The sequence below is a fragment of the Triturus cristatus genome, chromosome 3_2, assembly GCF_964204655.1.
Source record: "Triturus cristatus chromosome 3_2, aTriCri1.1, whole genome shotgun sequence".
Taxonomy (NCBI): domain Eukaryota; kingdom Metazoa; phylum Chordata; class Amphibia; order Caudata; family Salamandridae; genus Triturus; species Triturus cristatus.
In genome coordinates, this window is record NC_140584.1 from 905,578,115 (window position 1) to 905,605,719 (window position 27,605).

Genomic DNA, 27,605 nt, shown 5'->3' on the forward strand with positions numbered 1-27,605 from the left:
TTTAACATCATTGCTAAACTTAAACCGTCCTCTCATACTAAAGACCCCCTCCTTTCTAACCTTGTCCAAGACCTAAAGCACATCATTGCCCCACTTTGGACTACTATCATCAACACCTCCCTTGCCACGGGATGTGTCCCTATCTCCGTCCAACTTGGACAAATCACTCCCATTATTAGAAACCTGAATGCAGACCCCAATGACTTAAACAATCTCCGCCCCATCTATAAAAGCCCCCTTCTTTCCAAAGCCCTCGAAAAACGTGTCCTGCTCTAATTAGACAAACACATAACAAATTTCAACTTACTGTACCCCCTACAATTTGGCTTCAGGAAAGGCTGCAGCAGCACCGAAAATGCCATGCTAAACATTGTTGATGACATCCACCACTCCCTCCATAACGGCGAGATCTGCCTACTTATTCTCCTCGATCTCTCCGCTGCGTTTGTTACAGTTAACCACTCTGCCCTACTTAATGTGCTCAGGGATCGCTTTTGCCTCAATGGAACAGCCCATAAATGGTTTGTCTCCTATCTCCAACACCGAACACAGCAAATCAAAATTCACAACTGCCTATCAAACCCCACTCCGGTCTCCCTAGGAGTCCCCCAGCTATGTATTCTCTCTCCCTCTCTCTTTAACCTCTTTATGTAACCCCTCACCCTCTTTATAAAACAAGCTGGAATCAACTACCACCTCTATACCGATGATACCCATCTCTACTACAAGGTCAAAACCCACTCGGACGTCCTACACCTTAATAACACCCTCACCAAGATCCAAACGTGGTTTCAATCAAATCACCTCAAACTCAACCCTAAAAAAACTGAAATCATTCTCTTCTCCCCTAAAAATAACTCTCTCCCCATTCAAACTTGGATCTCTGACCTCAGTGCCCTCAACTGTTCACTCTACTTGTCCATCTCAGTAAAGTCTCTTGGTATCTCCATCGATAATAGGCTAACTCTCAATGTGCACATCAAAAATACAGCTAAAGGAGCCCTCTTCACTCTACGTCATCTCAAGAAAATTAATCCCTTTATTCCAACTGATGACTTCAAATTAGTAGTCCAATCACTGGCCCTTTCACAAATTGATTACGGCAACGCCATCCTCACCGGAATCCCCAAGGTCCACCTAGCTCCACTCAGATCTGTGCTCAACCTTGCAGCCAGGCTCATCACCGACTGCAAACATTTCGACCACATCTCCCCTACCCTCAAAACTCTTAAATAGCTCCCCATCGAAGGCAGATCCGCCTACAAAACTGCTTGTATTACACACAAAGCCCTCCATCAAAATACACCGCCGTACCTCGCCAATAAACTCTGCAAAGCAGGCAGCACACGACCAATGAGAAGCACCAACGCTCTCCTCCTAGTCCCACCCCTGCTAAAAAAGAAATCCACACAATCCCGCTCCTTCTCCGAAAATGCCCCAAACATCTGGAATGCCCTCCCCAAAGACCTGCGATGTAACCCTTGCTACATTAGCATTAAAAAAGACTTCAAAATGCACCTTGTCAATAAATATTGGGGGTCTTAACATGTGCCCTGTATTCGCCCTCCCCATTCCAATATTCTGGTCTCCCCCTACTCTCCTATTGTCACCCTCCTCCACCACCCCCCTCCCTCTACTTTCCACTGGCTCTACTTTCTCCCTCCCCCACTGCTCTCTTCCTCACCCTCTCCCAGTCCTTCCCTTCCCATCCCCTACATCCCCCCTCTCCTGCTAAATTTCACCCCTTCCCCCATCTGCTTCCCACCCCATTTATCACGTCGAACTACCTACTACCTTTTGCCCTTCATGCCTATCTCCATCTCATATCGTAATTCAAAATCTGATCTCCCATATCCATGTTATTTATGTATATAGCTGTTGCTCTTTCTATCTGTTTATTTGAAACTCCTGCCGTTTCTCTTTTGTTAACTTGTTGGTATTCCATGCTGTTTGAAATATTGTTTTATACCATTACTATCTTCATACTCATGTAAAGGGCTCTGATACCTCTGGGTCTAGCCAGTGCTATATAAAACCTCTAAAATAAATGAACCTCTAAAAAACATAGATACTTCCACTACACACACATTTCCAGACTGGCCTGCTCTCTACATGAGCACAGGGAAGGAAAACACCATATATGGCATAATGCCACCATTTGGTAGCAAGAAAGAGGGACATTTAAAAAAAAAAAAGCTGAGGAATTTATTTGGCTTTCAATGAATTGGAGCTATTTTAGGGAGGAGACAGCTAAAATAAACCTGTATTTGGTTAAAGAAATTGTGAGTCACCCTGCTAAGACATGGGTAGAAATGGAAGTGCATGCAAAAATTATTTAAGCGCCGAAACACTTTGACAATGGGGCCTTCATGCATAGGGGTGCTATCTAGTACTGTAAGTGGGATAAAAAAGTTTGAGAGGGTTCTCTAAATAAAAGCATGGGCAAAGAAGTGTAACTAGGAATATTTTATTAGAGGCGCCGCATTAGTAATGCGAAACACATTGCGTATATCATTATAATACCTTCATCACAGCTTCATCCCAATAATTTTCAGGGAGAAAAATTGAAGTACTCCAGAGGCTGGGCTTACACCCCTTCCCTCCTCCAAAAATAGTAACATAGTGGGGAGCTGCGGACAACGGTCAATAAGTCAAGGGAGCCGCGGGTCTAAAGTTTGGGAACCTCTGGAATAAGGCAATGCCAATCAGGGAAATACCCACCGAATAACTTTTATTTTGTGTGCTCAGTTATTACTCGTTATTTCCTGTTGATGATCAGTTCATCTATTAAGGTTCGAAATGCAGTTTACAAGTGCTCTATATAAAATACATTACTGATAGACTTTTAAGTATCATTCATTTTTAAACATGTATTATTTCTCTGTGAAACAAGAAATAGCTTTTTGTCTTTTTTTAAAAAGTGATCACTTTTGCGGCGTCTTGTCACATTTGAGCATTGCGTGTTCACTTACTACAATGAGCACTTATTTGTAAATAAAATATTTTAATTGTATCTTATGCTGCATAAACATTATTGCTAAGCATTTTTATACAATGAATTTGGTCTTAGCCTGTTGATAAGCATAAGTGTACATGGCAAAACCTAATGGGTGTTGCATTGAGCTGATGATTTGGTCCTATATAGACCTTGTTATTTTGATATAGTTTGACTTTCTTGGTTGGCATCTTCATTTGAGCACAGTTGCCTGATTTGGCTTCTAACTCTAAATATAGTTCTGTTGGCAGGGATTACTTCTACCTGCAGGGTCGGTGAGCCTTAGGTCTTTTCAGTTCACTCACCAATTACAGTTTTCTTACCGGATAAGTGTGTTCTAAACACCTGCCCATCCTTCTTACATAAGGTGGTTATAGCCTACAATACAGTCCAGTATGCCACTCTTACAATTTTCTTCTCTCCTCTACATCCAAACAAGGAAGAGTAGCAACTGCATAGAATTGGCCAGAGACAAACATCATTCTCAATGTTCCCAAAGACCAACATCAAGATCACTGATGACCGGGTTGAGGCTGTCAGCCTGACCTGCCCACCGTTAGGAAAGAGATCAAGATCTTCAAATCGTCTGCACACAGACTGGTCAGTTTTGACATCAAAGCGGCACCACCATACATTTCAGTCTACATCAAAGGTCCTGGGGTTGCTGTCAATGCAAACGCAGTTGACTTCAAAGAGAAGATATCAAACATCATCAATGATGAAAAGACCATTCTTCATCGACCAGATCACTGTTGACGTGAAGATACAAAAATTGACTACCTCACTTTCCCAGTCTCTTTCCCAGTCTCTACAGCCTGGTCCATGTACCTTCCACGGTGCAATCCATCTATTCTGCAACTTCTCCGGGTGATAATTTCCTCAACTGTAGAAGAATGTTTCTCTCCTAGAGAGAGAGAGAGACAGGGAGGAAACCATATCTGTCTCTCTTGGCTGACAGGAGGTTACGTCTCCAGACTCTGCACCCTTGCCATATTATCTAGTTACTCCAGTAATCACATTTAAGGATACAATACAGACTCCTTTAGGGACTTCGGAATGGCAAAAACCAATCCATTGTCTCCTTTACATTTGTGGAAACCAGCCTCTCCACAAACATCTAGAGCTCTCAATCAAGAGGCAACAGGTCCTACAATATGTCACAATATCCCTTCTCCGATACTGGTCTATCTTTTTATACCCCTAGTCAGTGCAGTCTCCTTTCAGAGTGTTTCCAGTAGACAATATAATTATCTTCAATGTGGCACTGGCGAGAGGGGTACCAAAGCTTAATATATAACATCGGTGTCTGTCAGTTTAGAGACACTGCAGCATCAAAACCACCATTACTACAAAAAAAAGTACAGACCACCTTAGCAAGATCCTGAATTTCTCAGGGTAGACCCAAAACCCGAATCTGCTGCTGATCAAATGCTTCCCCTGAAAGGGAAAGCAAAAGATTCAACATGATTGAAAAGATGATGTACAGAACAAAGCCAGCACATCTCAAGAATGAGAGTACTACAACACTAGTACGATTTGGGACTGAATGAAGTATTGCATGGCAGACCTACCAAAGCACAGATGGCAAGATGTCCTAGACATTGTAAATGAAGGCTCTCTGGTATTCATTCAGGTAATCAGTATTGCGATAGATGTGGCTGAACTCTCTGCAACTGAATGCTGCCATGGAATCTTGCTGAAAAGAACTACATAGCTGAAACTATCTTCCTTTAAATCAGAAGTTGATATCAACGTAACCAGCCTGCCTAGCTCAGGTACAGCTCTTTTTGGTCACCATACAGAAGTGAAAAACGGGATGGAAACTCTGAAAGAGGTTTACCAGAATGAAAAGAACATCGTTTTTTTACAGCTGATGGCGTCATCCAAAATGGCCATTAACAAACACAAAAACAAAGTCAATAACAACAGTACCAACGACGATTCTAGAAGAAAGAATTGCCACCTGAAGACCACACATTTCAGAGGAAGGAGTTACTCTGGCAACCACCAATAATACTCCAGCCCCTTTACCCCACTAACAGTTACCCATGCCTGCTGGGGGGAGCCATGAGGTCTCACTTGGAAGAATGGACATTTTCAACATCAGGTAGTGAATATTCTAAAAAGGAGCTACTTCATCCATTTAAGGCAATTCCACTGCCTATTCCACCAAAACCTTTGTTGAAGTGTCAACTCCCCATATTAGTACAAGAATCTCCAATTGTATTGGGCAGTAAAGCTCCATCCATCACATCAGGGAAACAACGGAGTGTACTCCAGATATTTCTAGACAGCCAATCCAATATTGCCCAACATTAGCCTTACGTTTTCTCAACAAATACATTCTCAAAGAAAGATTCAGAATGCTTGCCACTTACCAAATGTTCTTCCACATCAGGAGGAACGATTGGCTCTGTTCCATGTCAACAAAGAAAATACTTGAGATTTCTTTTAGCAGTGGCTCACTACTGGTATGCCTTCCTTCCATTCGGACAAAAATCTGTCTCGAACATCCTCAAAGTGCATGGCAGTCAATGCAGCCCATTTGAGAAAAAGCAAATTTGTTTACCCATACCTAGACAGCAGGCTCATGAACGCACCCTGGGCAAAAGGCAGCTCTTGTTTTTTAGTCCACGAGAAATCTCCTATAAAATCTAGGTCTGAATATCAGCCTAGAAAAGTCAGCACCCAAAAACACTCCAAAGTCTAACATACTTGGGAGAAAACAGAGACACAGGGAGAGAGACAGTGTGGCTTTTTGAAAGAGAGAGTCTCATCTATCCAAAAGAAATGCTGGAACTTGAAGAACAACTACAGTCCCATGGCTTGTAAAGTTGCCACCCTAATCGTTTCAGTGGAATCATGCATTTACATAGTTCTGAATCCAAGATTGCCTTTGAGGCCTTTTCAGCAGTGTCTTGAAGATCAGTGGTCTCAGAAGAGAGGCAACTGGGAAGAACATAGATATTTAACACTGCAAGTGATACAGTTTCTAGCATGATGGGCAAAAAACAGAATCTGGTATAAGAAGCATATTTCAAAAGAAAACACCAAAGCAAATCATATAAATGGGTGGTGAGCCCACCCCATTCACCTTTGGACCAACAAAGAGAAAAACTTCCACAACAACTTATTAGAGCTGAAGATGGTTTTCCTAGCTCTCAAGGCTTTTCTACCCTCTGTAAAAATAAAAAATAAATTGTTCAAACCGACAACATCACCACCACACAATACATGAACACGCAAGGGAGAAGAAACTCCAGGGCACCAGAATAGAGCTCAGTGGGAATTGCCTTTTAATCAGCTGGTCAGCACCATTTGTATATGCTTTTCTTCCGAGCCTGCCTAATCCTATGACAATTGTCAGACTGCACAGGTCCAACATCAAAATGTTCTTAATAGAAGTCCCCAGAGCACTGTCAGTGCAAACAACCTCCCAAAGTGTAAAGAAAACCAATCTCTTTATCTTCCCATGGTGCTAGAACAAAAGAGGGAACAGTCACCTCAAAACCTCCCAAATTCAGGCAAAAGTCAAAATGTATTTTAAAGTCATTGCAAGGAGGCAAAAGAACTTGAGAAAATTAATGTGGATATTTTTTCCAGGAAGCAATCTTTATTCCATTTTGTTCATATTAAACGCTTCTAGCCAACACACATTTAATTCGGCCTGGTCACCAAGACTTCCTCAGGGCTTAGAAATCCTGAAATGACCACTGAGGTTCATGTCACTAGTTTCAATAATTGTAGTCTTTTATCAAAAAATTATGGTTTCTAAAACAAGTCGCAAAATATAATTGTGCCCAATTCCTAGCAATTTGGAAGTAGACCCGGCTAGGGGATTCCAATATGTAAGTATCTGATAATGTTACTGTTCAGCAGGTTCTGTTTACCGTACGTAAAATTAACACCTGTCAGTTACTGTGAAGGGGCTATAGCGTAAGCCAATAAGTACATCAGTGCCTTCCTACTTGCCGCCAGCTGTCACACTATACCAGACTGTTCTAATTGACTTCTGTCTAAGATAAAGCATCTTCATGTTTTAGGACCAATGTTTCAGGCAAACATCTGTTACTATAAGGTGCAACTGCTTCACCCTCAACCATGCAAATGTATTCATGGGCTGGTGGGAAGAGCCACAATCAGTTTAGCTTGGTGAGAAAGCTGTATATAATTGGCCTGAGGTTTACTGGCTTAGGGCCAGAGAGAGTACTCCATGCCAACAGCGATGGAGTACCTTCTCCACAAAAGCAAAGTTCCACCCGCCTCAATTAGTCAGGCAGAACTTCATTATGAAGGCGGCAGATACTACTTTGTCTCTGCCACAAACACACACCTCTGATGGAGTAAGGGCCATTAGAGGATAGGCTTGTGTTTGCCCGCCCTATTTAGAGTGCACAAACAAAAGGCCAGTTTTCACTGTTTGGCACCAAAACTGCAAAATGACCTTCATGTTATGAGAGAAACCCCCGGAGGCAAGGTTGGGTCATGGTTTGTTTTGTTTTTTTCAAAAAGAAAATTCTTCTTTAGTATTCTTCTTGATAATAAAAAAATTAAGTTGAAAGTTTGACGGACTGCTCCATTTTGTTGATGGAGCAATCTGTCAAACTTTCAAAGCATTTACAGGAACCGCTGTGACTGTGATTCCTGTAAATGCAAGAGATGTATGCTGGGCCGGCAGACGTTTAAAGATTTGGTAGGCAGGTACTCCCTGAGGGTGATGGAGTACTTTACTCTGTAGCCCTGACGGAGTAAATTCCATCTGCCAAACTCTAAATAAGGCCTATAGTCGTTAACGCTGGTCATCACGATGGCTTAGAGTTTTTAGGGTTAATAATTCTCTATTATGTGGATGAAGTGGACACTTAGTAGATTCTGCATTTTGGAAAAACCAGCACCAGTAAACATCAATTCATGATAGTGTCTTGTACAATTTTCTCAGGCTGTCCAAGTTAATCTGTGCTGTTTGAAACCTTTTGCATTTAAAGTGGACCACACCATGTACTATAGGTGCACATTTTTTTCATGGTCTTTCAGCAACACCAAATCTGTTAACACCTATTCTTTGGCCATATCAGAGTTTGTTTACAGTGAAGCCTCAGAGGCATGGGAATAGAAAAACACAGAGCAAAAGTGCCGTCAAAGTATAGCCAAAAGCGCAGCTCATGTTGCTTAGTAAACTGTTCCAAAAATCCTGTTGATTCTTCGGCTCAGGATTTGACTCTTGTGTAGAGACAGCATTGCTGATTTTATGTTGGTTTGGGAAATATTGACCTCAAGGTCAGTGTTTCCTATAGATTGTTCAAAGGGATGCAGTTGTTCCTTTAACAGTTTTCAGCGAAATTTGTTGTGGACAGGGGGCTGTCTTTCACCATGGATCAGCTCCTTACATCTTCACAATGTTACCTACAGCTGTCTGGTTCCACATGGTTCTAAATAGTACAAGTCTACAATGACAGGCTGTTTAGCACATAAAGCATAAGTTACTTCCCTTCGGTAATGCCTTATCTGGTAGAGACATGATCTAGCCCCGGATTCCTTACCTTTGAACTTCCAGGCGTCAGGCTGGATCCGGATGATTTTCCTTAGTAGTGCCCCTGCGCGCCAGTGGCGTCTGTCTACTCCGCGTGACATCGGCGGCATCGTGTTTGTCATAGTTGTTGCAAGTTGTGGGTGAGGAGTTGGCCTAACGGCTAGGGTGGTCGACCTCGAATCTGGCAACTGGGTTCGAGCCTTGGCAATGACGCTGAACATCCTGTGATACTGGGCAAATCACTTAATCTCCCCATGCCTGACAAAATATGAAGGTGTCCTCATGTAATGCAATTGGTGCTATGTAAAGCGCTCTGATATCCGATTCGGGTCAAGTTAGCGCTATATAAAACTCTCTAAAATAAAAAAAAATGAAAAAGTTGTGACGTCCACGTAGTCGATATAACTGCCACTCAGGTGCGCTGACGTCAGTACTTTTCACAACTTTCCATGCCAGAAGCGCAAAGCCATGAAGTGACTGACTATGATGTGTTAAAAAATGAACTAGGGCCCTGAAGGGGGAACATTCCTTACTCTTAAAACCAATTCCACAGTGTGGGGAGGATGGATGGGTTGGCAAGGAATCTGCGGCTAGATCATTTCTCTACCAGATAAGGCGCTGCCGAAGGTACGTAACTTGTCCATCTGATAGAGACATCTTGTCGCAGATGCCTTACCTTTGAACAGATACACAAGCAATACCATCCCCGAAGTAGCGACTGAGGAACGTCTCAGACTAGAAAATCCTGCAAAACAGAACGATCAAACAGGCCTTCTCTGCAAACCTAGGAATCCATGCAGTAGTGTCTGGTGAACGTGTGCAGAGATGCCAATGTGGCAGCTTGGCAGATATCTGAAATGGGAACACCACGCTGAAGAGCCGTGGTGGTCACATATGCTCTGGTGGAATGGGCCCTAAGCCCTTCAGTGGGATCCTTCTTCGCTAAGGCGTAACAGATTTTTATACTGAGCATAACCCATTGGGCTATAGTCCACTTCTGGACAGCACGGCCTTCCTTTGCACGCACGTATCCTATAAAGAGTTGGTCATCCACCCAAAACTCTCTGGTTCTACCGAGGTAGAACAATAACGCTCTTTTTGGGTCCAGGCAATGGCGACGCCCCTCTTCCTTGGAAGGGTGCTGGAGTGCATAAAAGGTAGGTAGGGTAACCGACTGTCCCAGATGGAAGGATGTTACCACTTTAGGCAGAATAGATGCCCTATTCTGGAGTACCACTTTGTCCGGAAAGACCATCCCGTAAGGAGGCTGTGAAGACCGTGCCTGCAGTTCACTTACTCTCCTGGCAGAGGTTATCGCCACCAAATAAGCTGTCTTGATGGTGAGCAACCGTGGAGAGCAGTTATGCAGTGGCTCAAACATTGCACACATCAGAAAGGAGAGAACCAAATTAAGGTCCTACTGTGGCATAATAAAAGGTGAAGGAGGAAACAAGTGGGTTAACCCCTTCAAGAATCTCTGCTCCAGAGGAGATTTAAAAAGAGAGGGCTGATCAAGTAGCCGAAGAAAAGGACGAAAGTTAGTCCTTCAATGTTCCCAGAGCAGAGCCCTGCTAGGCCAAAGAACGTATAAACAGAAGGACTTCACATAAGTCGCAGATAATGGGTCAATAGAGCGGTCTGTATAATATTTACAAAATTTGTTCTATGGATAGGCGTATACAGATTTCGTGGAGGAATGCCTAGCTGCCAAGATAACCTCACAGACAAAGGGAGGATGGTCAAAAGCTGTCAACAGTCGCCGCTCAATCTCCACGCAAGGAGGCAGAGAGTGGACAGGTTGGGTGGAGAACCCTCCCCTGCTGCTGCGACAGAAGATCCTCCCGAAGGGACAGCCTGGTTGAAGGATTAATGCTCATGTCTTGAAGCTCGGGATACCAAACTCTCCGTGCTCAATCCGGAGCCACAAGATTAACTTTTGCCCAGTAGCTCCTGATCTTCTTGAGCACTCTGGCCAGGAGTGGTATGGGTGGAAAGGCGTATAGGAGGCCTGAACTCCACTGGCAGAGAAAAGCGTCGGCGAGCAAGAGCTGCCTTGGAAACTCCAACGTGCCTGTTCTCTTCGGAGGCGAACAGATCTAACCAAGGCTCTCCCCACCGCTGTAAGAGACCTTATGTTACCTCCGGATGGGGGCGCCATTTGTGATCCACAAGGCACCTTCGGCTGAGCACATCCGCCCTGGCATTCAGAGAACCGGACAGGTGTTGAACCACCAGAGAAGTGCCCTGTTGTTCCAGCCAAGTCCAGAGACGCAGGGCCTCCTGACAAAGTCCACGACCCCACTCCGCTCTGTTTGTTGCAGTATCACATGGCGGCAGTGTTTCCGTGAACACCTGTATGAGCCTTCCCTTTATTGATGGCAAAAAGGCTTTCACTGCCAATCGGATCGCTGGAAGCTCCAACAGATTGATATGGAGCTTGACTTCCGCCAGAGTCCTCTGATCTCCTCCTCCCCCCGATGGGCACCCCATCCCAAAGGGGACGCATCTGTAACTACTGTGAGATCTGGGTGGGGAAGAGAGAGGAGTCTTCCCTTGAACCAATCGTGGTATGTTAGCCACCACTGCAGGTCTTTTGCAGTGCCCTCTGAAATCTGAACCAGGTCGTGAGATTTCCTGAATGCTGCGACCATTGGAACGTCAGGTCCCAGTGCAGAGCCCGCACGTGCCAAGGTGCATGGGTCACTAGCAAGATGCAGGAGGCCATGAGGCCCAACAGCCTCAGAGTCATTCTCACCGAAATACAGTATATAGGCTGAAACATCAGTATCATAGCCTAAATATCCTGGACTCACCGTTCGGAAGGATAGGCCCGAAACTGCACTGTGTCCAGAATCCCTCCAATGAAAAGGAACACCTGAGAGGGAGTCAAGTGTGACTTCGGCATGTTGACAGTGAACCCCAGGGAATGCAGGAGGTTTGCCGCAGCCTGGAGGTGGAAGACAACTGCTTGGAGCAAGCCCGCCTTCAACCACAAGTTGTCAAGATAGGGGGAAGACTGGAACCCCTGATCTCCGCAGATGGGCTGCGACCACCGCCATCACCTTTGTGAACACCGAGGGGCGCTGTTGAGGGCAAAGGGGAGCAGCGCCCATTGAAAGTGCTTGTGACCCACTGTAAACCGCAGGCAGGCAGGATGGAAATGTGAAAATACGCATCCTGCAAGTCCAGCACTACCTTCCAATCTCCCGGGTCCAAGGCAGACAAGACCTGAGCAAGGGTGAGCATCTTGCATTTCTCCTTTTTGAAGACTTAATTGAGGGCTCTGAGGTATAGGATAGGATGAAGGCCTCCATCCTTCTTGGGGACCAGAAAGTAACGGGAATAGCAACCACTCCCTACTTCGGGCCTGGGTTGACTTCCTTGCCGAGAAAGGTGATCCTCCATCCAATCCTCCATCCGATCCTATACTAGAGGCATAGATAGAGGGACAGTCTCGAAGGGGAGGGAGTAGCCCCTTCGACGACAGGCTAAGGTCGTGGAAATTGCTTTACCTAGCGAGTCTTCGTGTCCAAGCCACATATAATGGTGTACTTAGCTGCGCCCTCCCATCTGAGATAGCTTGAAAGAGTAAAGCCTGGTCGTTCTCGGAGACTGTGGGTAGTACCTGCGCTACCGTATCCCATATGGAATGGAAATAATGGCCCAACAGGCATGCGGTGTTCACCGACCACAATGCCAGAATGGCGGAAGAATTTTTTTTCTTGCCGAAGTTCTCCAGTCTCTTGGATTCCCTGCCTGTGGGAGCAGCAGGGAATGCGCCACGAGAAGTGGAAGCTTGGACTACCAAGCTTTGAAGGGTAGGGTGTGTGGTGAGGAAGGAGCCCCTGTGCTGGGTTTGGACCAAGTCCCCAGAAGGACGTCTCTTAAGGCTGCATTAAAGGGCAGCAGGGGTCCGACCTCGAGACCCCAGGCTGCAGGACCTTTGTCAAGATGTTAGTTTTAATCGCCATTGTAGGAAGCTGCAGGTCGAGGACTTCCGTAGCCCTATGCACTACCCTGGCAAAAGATGCCCCCTCCTCCATAGCCATGATAGGAGTGGAAAGCATGCCAGAGTCTGGGGAGGTGTCCAGGTCACTGGCATCACCTAGTTCCTCGTACCAGTCCAGATCTTGTTGCTGTGGGATTTCTAAGGGATCCTGCTCCCCTTCCGAATCCTCTTCTGCCATCCCTAACCCTTCAGAATAGGGCAGAGTAAACGGCATGGAGCCATACGGTTTCATCGGTGCCGATCTCGGCGTCGGAGGGCGCCCGAACGGGTCAGTGTCATCGGGAATGAGGATCGGACAGGCGGCGCCGCTGATGCCAAGGACCTCGGCACCGGACACAACTCCAAGGAAGGTCGCTGTTGTGGTGTGACCGGCGTGGGTCCGGACCCGGGAATGGGTCAACTCGGAGGCTGTGGTGCCGGGGCCGGAGCCACCGGCATGGGAACCACAGGGGCCCCTCTGTCTTCTGAGCCTGCAGGGCCTGAAGGACTGCCGGCAGGGTCAGGCTGCCCAAATATGGCATTATAAAATTCTTTCAGCTGGGCGGGGGTTTCTCCTGGCCCCGGAATGGGAGGGAAACAACTAGTTGGGCCGAGGTTCCTCTGCCACGTCGTGAGATGGCCGGGGTGGAGGCGAAGCATGCTTTGACTACTTGTGCCTTTTGTGGTGCCTCTTACCCGACTTCGACGACTTAGACAAAGAGGACTTCAATTCCACAAACGGTGCTCGGATCTTCCTCTCAACCGAGACCGGGATCGAGACTGATGAGTCGACCTCCGCGGTGCAGGATGCCAGGCCACGAGAAGCTTTAGGGACCGCTCCCTCAAAGCCTTTGGCTCCATGGCCTGGCAGTCGGAGCACAACTTTGAGTTGACAAACAAAATGGGGGTCCGTTACCGACATGGCATGGCGACAGGCGCCATACGACTAGAATCCCGAAGTCTTCTTACTCGACATGACTTCCTAACACAACAAAGTCAACAAAAAGATGAAAAAAGTCTGTCAAAAAAGGACAGGGGGAAGCTCTCTTTAACGGATCGGTGCTGATGGCACGGAAAGAAAAGAACTTACGTCAGCGTGCCAGAGTGGCGGTTATATTGATGATGTAGATGTCACCAAGATGACGAACACGACGCTGACTACCGACGCCACCTACCAGCGCGCTGGGGTACTGCTAAGAAAAATCTTCCAGATCCAGCCTGACGCCTGGAAGTTCAAAGGTAAGGAATCTGCATCTAGATGTCTCTATCAGATAGGAGCCCCTAGGAACAACTCTTTTTTTTACTGAAAATATCTACTTCATTCTCTAGAGCATTTTTTCTTAACCTATGCTCCTTGGAGTCCTGGGGGTCTGTGGCATCTCTTCATGGTAGTTCATGGCCCATATAACTCTAACCATTATTTTGTCAGTTATAACCATTTTGCAATAAATAAGCTTGTAAAGGTGGGTCCTCCTAAGAGGATAATAGTTTCATCAAGTAACAGAAATCCTTACTTGAAATCTGTATTATTAAAACCGATAAAGATAGGTTTAGAAAAATTGTAAGTATTTAAAAAAACATTTCTAGTCAGAAACTGATTGCTAGTATTAATTGCAGCTGTAAATTCAGAGAGCAGGGGTTCTAACTGCTTATTGATCTATGTATGTATGGAAAGGAAGACTACTCAAAAGGCCCTTCCAGACTGCACATTCTCCCATCCACTGTTTTACATGGTCAGAAATTTACAAACTCCGAGCACCCACACTTGTATTTTAAGAGGGTGTGCCTGCAGTTTTCAGCAGAGCTGAAATACTCCCAGATGCTGAGTACTTCTTCCCTGTAGGCAGCATGTACTCTGGCATGATGAGTACCTGCGCTTTTAGCTTTTATGCAGTCACTGCCTTTGTCACCTTTTGACCAAAGGCCCTGCGAGGTCTCCAGTATGTCCCTGTCAATCCCAATTGCTGCCTTGTATCTGTCTGTGGCCAATGTCAATCCATTTACTACTTCTGTCCCACCATTTTGCAAAGAACTCTGATTTCACAGGATTGCCTGTTGATTTCTGAATACAAATAAGGTCTTATGCAGGTTTGTATTAGCTCTTAAATTTAAACATGCAGGTACAGAGGAAAGTAGATATTCTAAGTTCATATATTTGGCACTTTTTTGTGTATTATTTCTGAGATTGTAGGGTGAGTCACTGGTTTCCATTTGTGATTCACTGAGGGTCGTCAAAGTCAGAAGTTTGAAAACCACTACTATATTACATTCAATTATCTTATTGAAATGCAATTTGGTATCATCAAAGATTATGGTCATGAGAAAGGTAATTGACATGATTCTATTGTATGGCCCTACTCATTCAGAAAGGCTTCAGAAACCAAAAGAATTATTGGCTCTTTTGGGACAGTAGCCTGTGCTATAGATAAATATGTTGAAGCAGAGAAAGTTGTGTTTGCGGCTATCATTTTATCCTCAGGGTGAAGGAAAATATTGTGTTGCCTAAAGACAATACTGTTGCCATATAATATGCAAACAAATGTTTGTGTGATGTTAATTAAACAGTGAAAGAAAGCAATCAATTTATGCTTCTAGGCGATTCACTGAGGTGTTGCGGTGTGGATGGCACATCAGGTGCCTTGAAGTCACACGCGTTGCAGATCGAACTCCTCGCGGTTGAAGTCAGGAGCGCTGTCGAGTGCGAAGTGCAGCGGTGCGGTGTGCTGTACCCTCCGGTCACGGTGCGAGCAGCGGCTTGGTGGTGGCGTCAGATGGCGTTGGTGAGACCAGGGTCGCAATGCGAAGTGAATGCAGTGCTCCTCGCGGTGCTGGCAGGTCACGGCGCAAGCAGTGCCGCCGTCGTTGGCTGATGAACTGGAGTCGATGGCGCATGCATGCCAAGGCTGCGATGCGGGATGAGAGCGGTGCATCGTGTAACTTTACGAGCTGTGCCCTTGAACCATGGTGCAAGCAGCGGCATCTATTTTGGCATGGAGCGTCATCGTCGGGGGTACAAAGGCGTCGTCGCGAAGTGAGGCTGTGCGGGGCCCACAGGTCATGGTGCGAGCAACGGCTCGGTGGCAGCGGCGGTGATACCAGTTGCGGTGGTGCCCTATGTGGTGCCTTCAGGACACGGAGTTGGCAGTGGCATTGTAGACGGCGTAGGGTTGCTTTTTCTTCTGTTGCAGCACAAATCACACAGTTCCCAGTGCTGAGGGCAGAAGAGCTTGAAGTCTTTGCTGTTCCTGAGACTTCTTGAACAGGGGGCAAGCTCTACCTCAATCCCTTGGAGAAACACACAAAAGTAGATTGCAGAAAGTTCAGTCAAGTCCTTTCACTGCCCCAGACAGAAGCAGCCACTGCAGGCCAACACAGCAAAGCCCACAGCAGAGTGGTAGTTTCTCCTCATAGCTTCTCCAGCTCTTCTTCTTGGCAGTCTTCTTGGTCCAAAAGAGTTCTAAAGTTCAAGGGTTTGGGCCCCAATAGTTATACCACAAAATCCTTCTCCTCTCAGGCAGAGAGTGTCCGTGCCCAGCCAGAACCAGTTCTGCCCTTTCTGGTGTGGCTTCCTGGCAGGAGGTGGAGAGGGCATTGTCAGAGGCAGACCAGGCCCATTCAGGTGCAAGACCCTCCCCCTACTCTAAATGCAGCCCAGGTCTATTCAGCCCTTTCCTGACCCACCTAGACTATCTGGAGCATCTGCTGCTCCCCAGTCCCTGGCATCTAAATCCCAGACAGTCAATCCACAAACCCAACAGAGGCCTGCTGGATGGCTGAGCAAGAAAATACCTCCTTTCTAAATATCGCCTTCACTAAAAGATGCATCTTTAAATTCTGAGGTCAGGCATTCTAAACTTTATTTTCCTACCTAGTTCCCAGAGCCAGTTATGTTTAAAAGATGTTATAAACAAACCACCCATTCTGTCCTATGGGGAACAGGTAGCCTTGCAATAGTGAAAAACGAAATTGGCAGCAATTCACTATCAGGACATGCCACACACACCAGGGCATGCCCTACCTTTCACATACACTGCACCCTGCCCACAGGGGTACCTTGGGCCTACCTTAGGGGTGACTGAAATGTAAGAAAAGGGAAGGTTAGGCCTGGCAAGTGAGTACACTTGCCAAGCCGACATGGCAGTCCCAGACTGCACACTGGATCTGCAATGGCAGGCCAGTTACATTTACAGGCTGTTTGTGTGGGTGGCACACTCCAGTGCTGCAGCCCACTAACAGCATTTGATTTACAGGCCCTGGCACACTCCGTGCACTTTACTAGGGACTGATACATAAATCAAATAGGCCAATCATGGAAACACCAATCCATAACACATTTTACCACAGGAGCACTTGCACTTTACCACTGATCAGCAGTGAGAAAAGTGTACAGAAACACTAAGCCAGCACAAACTGAGTCCAAACCGGGAGGTCAGAAAGCAAAAACCGAGGGGAAACACGCCAAAAGATGCCAAGTCTAACACAGGTGTTGCCATTTAAGGAATCTATAATACTGCTCTGTGGTCCTCTATGAATGTTTTCTCTTCAGGTACTTACTTTCACTTCGATGCTCAAGTGATGCATTGTTTGTAAAACTGGTAGTTCAACTCATCTTGAGGTAAAACGTTTGAATGGTGTTTCCTTCCAAATGTGTATGTAATAATAATACTTAATCTGGAGAGGAAATGGTGTCTGTTTAAAGAAAGAGTTAGTTACCTTCACTGATATAATTTTGATGGATATATCTAACTGCAGATTTCTCACCTTGGAATACTCTCGAGGCTGGATCCAGAAACTTTTCTGCATGCGGCTCTGCATTGGCTTTGTACCATCCCTGAAGTGACAGAGTGGTGCCTCATATAAGCATCACCTCTGCATGCTGACATCAGTTCCCTTCTTATTGTGCCTTCCAACACTGATTGGGAGCTCCGCTTCCCAATTTTGACTTCCAAACAAATTTGCGGTGCTAGTGCACGTTGTCCTTTCCTCAAATGACAGGTTTCACACCATGTTGTGACTATAGAAAGTAAATGTTGGTCACAAGCCGACACTAGGTATGTCTCTGGTGCTTGGGCTTGGGACACGACACAGTTATGCGATAAATGCACCTAAAGGCGATCTGGGACTGAGAAGCGAAGTTTTATGTTGAACATAAGAAGTCGAAGCCCTCGCATAAGTCCCGCTCTCAGTGACTCTATTTCACTCCCGATGCCACTCCTATGCGTGGTCTAAGACGTCCCTTTTGATGCTCAGTATTCAAAGAGATGTGCCAAGGTATCACAATGTCAGTCAATTTCCCTGTAGATCCCTGGTCAAGGAGCCAATTGCTCAACTGATCTTGTTGTGTCGCGAGTTTCCCAGGCCATCAGTGACTCTGCAGCAAGTTGAAACCTTCTAGGAGGCCACGCTGCAGATTTTAAGTGCACCTCGGGCTGCCTCTTGTGCACCTTGGGGCCCCAGGGAACAGCAGGGGATCTCTAGTTGTTTTCCAACTGGCAGATGCCCCTCTGCACCATCTGAACCCTGGACACCTGCTCTTGGCTGTGTACCAACTCCGTCTCAAATGTCCACTCTGGTTACAAGACCTGCACCAGGCCCTTACTTGTGGATAACAGTACCAAAGAAAGCAGTGTCATAAGAGGACTCTGCTTATTCGAAAGTTTGACACATAACTAACTTAAGAACAATCTCAACCGATGTTACTTTACAAGATTAGAAAAGCTCAGCGAGTCGTCATACAGCTTGACTCTGCTCCAGGCTCTCTATTAGTGCCTATGCACCAGTAGAGGCTCTGCTATCTTTATGACTTTGACTCCTAACGAGGGACACCCAAGATGTGGTAATGATGTTGGAGGGGTGGGGGTTTGTTTCTCCCTCCTTAATATATATAGATGACAACTGTGCTTGCATACTAGAGACCAGTTGGCTTAATACCAACCCTGAAACAAGGTTTGACTCGCCACCTGAATCACCAACTGAAGAGTGCATAATTTTCAGTATTGGCCCGAAAGGCATCAGAGGTCGTGATTTTGAAGGTGCCTTTATTCGATACCAAAATGAACATCCTTAATGAAATGTTGACTCTTGGGCCAGCACTTGCTTCCATTTAACAAGGCCCTCACTCATACCTTGATGTTGATGGGCACTTGGTCAAAGCCTTGCTCCTACCCAATATTGAATAGGCGCAGGTGGCCGCACACCTCAGACCAGCTCCTGGTGACCCTGATTTTCTTACTAAAGATCCTACTCCAGAGAACATTGTGGTTCAGACTTCAGCGTGTAAGGTGAACCACCAGTTTATTCCCCACTACACCTTTGCAGTGGGAGTCCAAGAGTATTGAGGCATTTGACAAACGTACGTTTTCCTTTGCCAGCCTGCCGTTGTGAACGTTAAATGTTGTTTGTTTATTGGGTCGCTCCACGGGTGTTTTCTGAGATATGGCCAGGGAGCTCTTGCCTGCAGTACTGCTTAGGTCCTCTCTGGCTCAGATAATTTGTGGTGGACAAGATGCGGCCAAATTTGTGGTTTGTGCTGGCCTAGATGCTACTCATTGCCTAGAACTGGCCGTTGGCACTAATATTGAGATCCTTCAACACTTATGGATGTGTTCCACAGGTTTTTCCAGAGATGTACAAACCGCTCATATGAGTATGTCCTTTGAGGATTCTCAACTTTTCGTTGGAAAACCCAATTCTGCCTTGGAGTGTTGTACAGAAAGTTAAGCCACATCATGCTTCCTGGGTCTGCTCATCCCTACCAAGCAGTTGCTTCATCAGTTCAGAGGCCACTCTAGGGGCCGAGGTGTAGGCAAAGACAGTCTCTCCCAGCTCTACAGCAGTTACCCCAATCTTGAGGCCCTGGTTGTGTGTCTGGCAGGCAGTGCGCAGATCAGCAGGGACACCAGTCCTCCCAGTCCCCTTCACCTGTGGCAACTGCCACCCAACTGCTTTAGTTTGCTCTTAGTGATAAACATCCATTCTGTGGGGGGCTTGATTCAGCAGTTTCTGGTAAGCCCTTAATTTGATCTTAATGTTTATCATGTGTACGCCCTTCAAGTTGATGCATAGCGGTTTCCCGAGTCTTCTGACTTTCAAGGCTGTGTTCCTTATTGTGATTACTTCATCTTGCAGCGTGAGTGAACTTCAGGCCTTATCAACGCAACCGCCCTACACCACATTATTCCCAGACAAACTGGACTTGGGTGCTCTTCTTTCCTAAACTCATGCTAAGGGCTCTGGGGCCTTCTTGCCTGCGTTCTTTGTCCCCTCTCCTTTCAAAAGGGGAAGAGGGGCTTCATCAGCTGGAACCCAAAAGGGCTTAAGCTTTTATATTAATCGGACCAAATAACATGTGGACGATTAGCTGTTTGTAGGTTTCTCCGGTGTGAAGAAGTGAAGGCTATGCAGAAGAGGACCCTGTTGACGTGTATAGTTCTCTGCTTTAATATCTGCTATGAGCTAGTAAAAGAGAAGTTGCCAGAAGGCCCTGGAGCTCATTCCACCAGGTCTAAAGCTACTACCACTGTAGTGGTACACGGACTTCCTGTACTTGATATCTGCCAGGCTACGACGTGGGTGTTGGTACATACATCCCCAAAGAACTGCTGTATTGACAGTCGGGTCCAGAGGGGAGGGCATTTTGCTTGTTTGGTTTTGCAGAACCTTTTTTTTTGGTCTGATTCCACTCCACACATCATCCTACCTGGAGCGGTACTGCTTTGGTATTTATTGTAAGGTGAGGAATCTGTGGTTAGAAATATACATCAGAAGGACAAGTTACTTACCTTCTGTAACTCTTTCTGGTGCATACTCTATCTTATCATAGATTTTTCACTGCCTCCTACCACCACGTTCTCTGGTGGGGCCTCTTTTTTAACAACTAAGAAGGTCCCAAATTTGGAATCAACATACTGATATCAACATTGCTCACTCTCTGCGTCTGATAGCAAGGAAAGACAAACAAAAGAAGAAGAAACTCATGTCTGCTCACACGGGTGGCGCTCTATGCGGGTCTGCTCTGTCACTTCCAGAGTGGTACGGAGCCGTACAGTAACACCTACTGGTTCACAGGAGTTTTGTTGGAGAAAACTTTCCATACCTAGTCTAGGGTGGGGAGTGTTCAAAGATGGGGAATCTGAGGTTAGATAGAGTATGTACCAGAAAGAACATTACCATAGGTAAGTAACTTGTTCTTCTGATGTATACTTGTTTTCCTGTGCATAATCTTTCTAGCCCACTTGTACTTTCTTCTCTTAGCTTGAAATATTTTGAGTCTGTCTCCATTGAGAAGTATCTAAATACCTGAGGAAACTAGCTTCCTACATAAAAATACAATTTACAGTAAGTCCTTTCTGCGTGCTGGCTTGGGAAAAGCTTTGCAGTTTTCTGGAATTCATCTGGCAACTGTGACTACTACAAACTTGAACAACATGCAAAGTATCCTTCAGAGTCTATTTAATTACCATAACCTTTTTCTTTTCACAAACAAACATTTTTATATGCTTATCCCTGCAACTTAGTATGTCTGATTGGATTCGAAATCTTGAGATTGCAGATGGTGTCATTTTGTCTGTTCATAATTGTGTACATTTTGTTCTGCAGTGGAAATTGAAGAAGAGACTTTCCTGAATGATAGCCACACTGATGACCAGTGCATTGTAGAAGAAAACCCTCCTTGTGCTGTGACAACTGTTGGGGAAGTGTTATCTCTGCAAGCCCTCCTTCTTCGTAGAAGTGTTGCTCTGGTTGCTGCTGTTTTAGTGTTGCTTGTAGGGCTGCTAATTAGACATACTTTAACTGGCAATGGCTAGATGACAGTGATGTGATGCAAACCAACAAGGGGAAGCTGGATGAAAACTAGAACCAACTTCCAATAGAAACCCATTGGTAAGATGAAAATCGGGACTGCAGAAAGAGGATTGTGAGCCTTCTTGATGTTCCTTGGAACTTCTTTGGGCAGGTTGATAAAAGAAGCTATGGTTTGTAAGCATAATTTTGAAAGTGTAATATTTTGAGGAGTGCAGCCAAATGACAGTATCCCTTCAATCCTATGCTCTTATACATCATTGAATTGAAGAGTTCACATTGGTGGTGAGGAGGTGGTATAAGACCTAATCAAGAACAGTATTTAAGTGGGAAACTTAAGTATAGAACTCAAACCTAATTAGGGTGATAATGATCTTGACAAGAAGGTACTATGTAATATAGTAACTTGAGCAAAACCAAGCTCTAATTAGCACTTTCTGCATTTTAAAATAGTACAGAAACCTACATGTTATTTTTGGTTTGCGTACTACAATTCAAGCATCATATCATTTTAAATGTTCTCTGAACTGTATATGGTATTTGAGGAAAACAGAATTAGGTATTGAAAGGCACACACATCAGTGGTGTAACAAGTTGAGTATGCTGTAACTTCAACATCTTGTTATATCATAAATCACAGTCAAAGTCCACTATCACAGATGTAATTGAATGCCCCAGGTCTTTTCCTCAGTCACATCACCAACTCCTCCTACAGCTGCATTCAGTGATAGAAAGCCTGCATTTTGACACACTTGTTTTGTCTTGCCAGGCTTCACTCCTCTGTTAGGGCAGCCTCAATTTCCCTTTGGTCCTACCTGTACGTTTTCTGCTCCTATTATGTCGGTCTTGTGTTGTCCATTTCGTCACATTCTTCCGGCTGAACGACCCGAAGGTAAGTGGAGAACTGGGCCACGACCTGGGTGCACAGTGCTGGGTAGTCATTTTTTGTGTGGCCGCCACAACTTGCCACTTGCCAACAAAGCTGGTACATAATCACGTGTTTCTACTTTTGCACCAGTATATAATCATGTGGCTTTAAAATATTGCTCACAAACCCTCCAGCTACCCACTCCTCCACGGACAGTAAAACTACTATTTAGTTCTGCCCTTTTGCCAGTATCACACCTGTATGCCACTTTGATCTACCTCTGTTTCCAAAGTGGCTTGGATCATCGCTCACTTGCATACGTTTTGTTGTTTGCAATGTAGTACCCCAGAATATTATACCTAAATCGCCATTATATGCCAGTCCCTTCTTCAAAAGAAAACCTCCCGCTAGAGGTGGGGGGGGGGGGGAGAGAGGGAGAGTCATTACATAGGACCTCTACATCTCCAAAACCACAAACATTTTGCAAAACCAGATTAGAACAACTTTCTGGTCAAACAAAGGTAGAGCATTAGTATTTATAGCAGCAGTTAACCATTAATTAAAAGTAGATCTTTCTACCGTCGAAAAAGTGTCAGTTAAACTTTCAATCAAAAGAAATTGCAGTTTATACATTTTCCATAATGGTATTCTGAAGCACTGACGCACAATTGGAGAGAGCACTTTATATATGCAAGTACAGCCTTATTTGCAAAGTGGACTTAATGGTTCAAAGTCAAACCAATAAATATATGTAAATAAATGAATAATCTGTATTTTTCTGACTGCTGTTAATTTGGGTGTTGCTTGATTGTCCAAATCTCTCTACCTCCCAACTGAAGATGAATTTAGTTGCTGGTGCTTTAAAATGTGAGCAGCTTGCTCATACATAAGCTGCTTCTCCTGCTGTCTGTTTCCAACAAAATCACCTCCAAAGCTGTGGTTCAAGACCTGAACTGTTCTCTTACACCAATTCTATTGCACTGAATTGGTGCTCATCTTATCACTCTTTCTGTGTCTTCAAGTGTTTGTTCTTCACAATAATTTCTGTATTTGTAGCATGTGTTGGCTGCAGATACGCATGCTATGCACACTCCTGCCATCTAGTGTTGGGTTGTGACTCTACTACTTGTTTTTCTTGAATATGTCTTTTGTGGGTGATGTGACGAGTGACTGGTGAATGAGCATGTTCAACAGCCTCATTGATAGATTGATTTTTTTTTTTTTCACCATCGGCTTCAGATGGATAATGCTGGAGCTCCATGCAACTTTGGGGCCCTCGCGACTTCTTGACCCAAAAAGAACTAGGAGCAATTTCTCCTTGAAGATCTCTCGTTTCTGTTCTCCATCGACTTCATCAACCATCGGATTTGTATCCGATGACCTTCACTGTACCGCCTACTTAGGCAGCTTCCTGGTGCGTACCCCTTACTCTGTGCCACTGAAAATGCTCGGCTCTGGGTGAAGGAAAGTAAGAGAAACCGGCATTTCTGAAAGTGTCCACAGAGCTGGCAAAGTACGACTAGCTTAATGGAGATGGTGGCAGAGACAGAATTCTCTGCATAGGAAGAACAGGTCAGCAGCGAGGAAGAGGAAGACTGTACCAAAGGTGGTGTCGTCTTTTGCAGTCCGCACTATGTCCCATCTGATGACTTTGATCATTGTGAGGAGGAGGTCCTGTATGAAGTTACCTCCAGCTGTGGAAATCCTCAAGGCACCCATGAATATGAGATCCTGACACGAAGCTAAGACTACTACAAGGGCTGTGAGTACCTAGGCTCACCAGACCCTAGTAAACATTGACAATTACCCCCACCACTGCCTTGGTGCACCACAGCCTATGGGTTCTGGTTGACATGGAAAGTGTGCCTCGGATCCGAGATGGGATGATACCAGAATTGATCCGAATTGGTCTCAAGGGCAAACTTGGAGAGGGTCGTCGCCCCTCGCAGCTGCAGCAGCACTCTGCGTCAACAAAACCATTGACGCCTGCGCAACTCTCGATGCCGTCAAAATCATTAGCGCTGCATATCCCCTCGGTGCTGGTAAAGCCGTTGGAGGCAGGTAGACATACGGCATCGACTTCATGCACATCGATGCGGACTCACCTGTCGATGCCTGGAAAACCATAGACGTCGAAGACAATGACATCAACAGTCTCTACTCCAATTAATCAATCAGCACTTGTGGAGCACGACTAATCACCTGTGCTGGTATCCAGATGCTGGGTATAGTCAAAGAGCCTGGTCTTGAGTCGCTTCCTGAAGTCTGTCAATGAAGGTAATGTTCAGAGATGAAGAGGGAGGGCGTTTCAGGACTTGGCAGCAAGGTGGGAGAAGGAGCGGCCACCACTTTGGCTATGGCGGATGCGTAGTGTTAGTACGAAGGAGGCGGAGCGAAGGTTTCTGGATGGTTGTTAGAAGTTGAGGCGGTGGTTCGTGCATGCTGGTCCTTTGTTGTGGAGGGCTTTGTAGGCTTGTGTCAGTAGTTTAAATTGCCATCTTTTCTGGATGGGGAGCCAGTGGAGGTTCCTCAGGTGTTGGGTAATGTGGGTCCATTTGGGCAGTTTGACGATTAATCTGGCCCGCTGAATTCTGTATCATCTGGAGCCTTCTCTTGGGATCAGTGGTGGTTCCTGCATACAGTGCGCTGCCGTAGTCTGCTGGTGATTAGGGCTTGCGAGAATGGTTTTCTCCGGCTTGTGTAAAGCCATTTGAAGATTCTTTGGAGAGTGTAGAAGCAGGCAGAAGAGACTGTTGATCTGTCGGTTCATGGTGAGTTTGCTGCCCCAAGGTTGCGGGAATGGTCTTTTGGTATGAGAGTGGGTCAGAGTTCAACTAGCCACCTGGGGAAGGAATGTTTGCCAAAGATCAGCACTTCAGTCTTGTCCGTGTTGAGGTTCAGACAGCTGTCATTCATCCAGGCTGCGACGTTATTCATGCAGTTGTGGAAGTTGGTCTTGGTGGTGGTGAGGTCTGCTGAGAGCGATAGGATGAGCTTGGTGTTGTCTGCATAGGATATGATGTAGATATAGTGGATTCTGATTATGTCGGTTAGAGGCTAGAGTTGAAAAGGGTGGGGCTGAGGGATGAGCTTTGAGGGACGCCACAGATGGCGCTCGTGGGTTCGGAGTTGAAGGGGGTAGGCGGATTCTATGCATGCGTCCCGTGAGGAATGATGCCATCCATCTGAGTGTCCCCTGTGATTCCCATCTGGTGCAGTCTCTTGATGAGTGTGTGGTGGAATACAGTGTTGAAGGTTGCGTAGAGGTCGAGGAGGATCAGAAACACTGATTTGCCTCTGTTGAGTAGACTGCAATCAGGGCAGCCACGGTGCTGCAGTTTGCTCACAAACCGGATTGGGAGGAGTCTAGCAGGTTGTTTCTCTCCAGTTGTTTGGTAAGCTGTTGGTTGATGGCCTTCTCCAGGACATTGGGGGAAACCGGATCAGTGAGATGGGGCAGTAGTTCTGGAGTGCGCTGGGGTCTGCGGAGGGTTTCTTGAGGAAAGGTTTGACCTATGCGGTTTGCCATGCATTGGGAAAGATGGCTGTGGTGATGGATGCATTGAGGATGGTGGTTAGTTTATGGCTGATCTTGTTGCTCCCTAGGTTGAAGAGGTGGTGGCGAGATGGGTCGGTGGGTGCTCCTGAGTGGATGAAGTTCATCATGGCTGTGGTGTCCAGTGTAGTGAGCTGTTCCCATGCTGTAAGAAGTTGGTTGGGAGAGGTTTCCGTTGGAGTGAGAAGGCTGAGGAGGTCGGTGGGTTGGTGGTCGAAGTTCCTGTAGATGGTGGATATCTTGTTGTGGAAGTGATTCCACAGGAGCATTGTGCGAAAAAATCTAACATGGACATGCCATCGAAGAAAACCCATACCACAATCAGTCCTGAGGCGGAGAGCGATGTTTTAAAAAACCTACAAGGACTTGTGGAAAAAAACAAGCGCCATCTGATGCTCCTGGGTTTTACTCTAGCCAAGCGAGATATAGCGAGGGCGTGGAAGGCGACAGCCGCACCTTCACTATCTGTCTGGAAGACCGGTCTTGATTTTTGTATGGGACTGGAGGCCCCCATCTATGTGGCACGGGGCTGCCCCCGTAAACATTATAAAATATGGAAGCGCTGGGCGGACTACCGGGGACTGGACTTAGAGCCCATATTGGAGGAATAGTTGGGTGGGTGGTGGACTATCTCCCTCTAGCTTTAAAGAGGCATGGCACACTGGAGTACCAGGCACAGCCGGGTCTGGGGGGTATGGGTCATGGACTGAACAGAATAGTAGTCGTGCATAGATCTGCTGCCTTGACTGGATGGACAGTGCGATGGGTGGGGGAGTGGGGTGGGGGGTGGTGTTATGTTTTTTTAAGGGAGGGGACTGCTTTGGTTCTGCATGTCTCTTTTGTAGTCTGTATTCGATACTTCATGAGAAAAATGTCAAAACTGGTATGTTGTCTTTTGATATGGTTGAAGTCTCTGGGTCACAGAGCTTCGCTGGATGTGTCTTTGACGAATAAAATTTGTTTACAAAAAAAAAAAAAAAGGAAGACGTCGGACATTTTGTAACCCAAGCCTCCTCCAAAGAAAAAGACTATGGAGCATAAAGCTACCAGCCCTGTGCCACTGGACTCTACACCACCTCCACAATCCATGTCACTGTCGTCCACACGCTCTGAAATGTAGACATAGGGAGTCCTACACACTACTCACGATGATGACGGCCCCCCAGATAATGCAGATCCTTGAGATCCTTGGGATGCATATGATGTCATTCCACCAGACCCTGACATTGATGTGCAATTCCCAGTCAAAACATCACCACCAAATGACATTTCTTCCTACCATAGTGTCCTTCAGCGTACAGCTGAATATCGTACGGTTCAAAAGCACACCACAGAGGAGGAAAGCCGCTTCTTAGACGCTCTCTAAAACTGAGTGCTCTGTTAAATATTTGCCCATGATAGGGTCAATGCTAAAGATCTCTACTGAGATATTCCAAGAGCCCGTCAAATCAAGGACACTAACTAGGATTGAATGCAAATATGAGCCTGACCCTACTGACCCACTCTATATTAGACGCCCCTATGCAGTTACAACAGCTAGGAAGGAGGGCAGTTTCCCGGAGTGAAGATGACACTCCTCCAGATAAAGAGAACAAGTGTATAGCTGCAGCAGGTAAACGGGTAGCAGTTGGATATGCTAATCACTGACGCATAGTGATTCGGTGGGCTTGCTTTCGCACTACAACAGGGATTCCTGGGATGACATGGAGGAGCTGTTACAACATCTCCCAGACAAATGCAAAAAAAAAAAAAGAGAGGAACTAGTTACTGAGGGTAAGCAAATTTCAAATGCAACATTCAGATGTGCCTTGAACAGTGCTGATACTGCTGCACGAGGAATTATTGCCTCATTATGCTGCATAGACA

The 27,605-nt window shown here is 45.8% G+C and overlaps 1 protein-coding gene across 2 annotated transcripts in view; it reads left to right on the plus strand.

Moving 5' to 3' along the window:
• LOC146858426 (multidrug and toxin extrusion protein 2-like) overlaps window positions 1-26,462 on the plus strand; it is a 722,400-nt gene extending 695,938 nt beyond the window's left edge. For both annotated transcript variants that reach the window (XM_085649347.1, XM_085649348.1), the window contains one exon: window positions 21,112-26,462. In XM_085649347.1, the coding sequence (XP_085505473.1) occupies window positions 21,112-21,320 (209 nt within the window). In that variant the 3' untranslated portion in view covers window positions 21,321-26,462. The remainder of the gene's footprint in view (window positions 1-21,111) is intronic.
• Window positions 26,463-27,605: the final 1,143 nt, after the last annotated feature.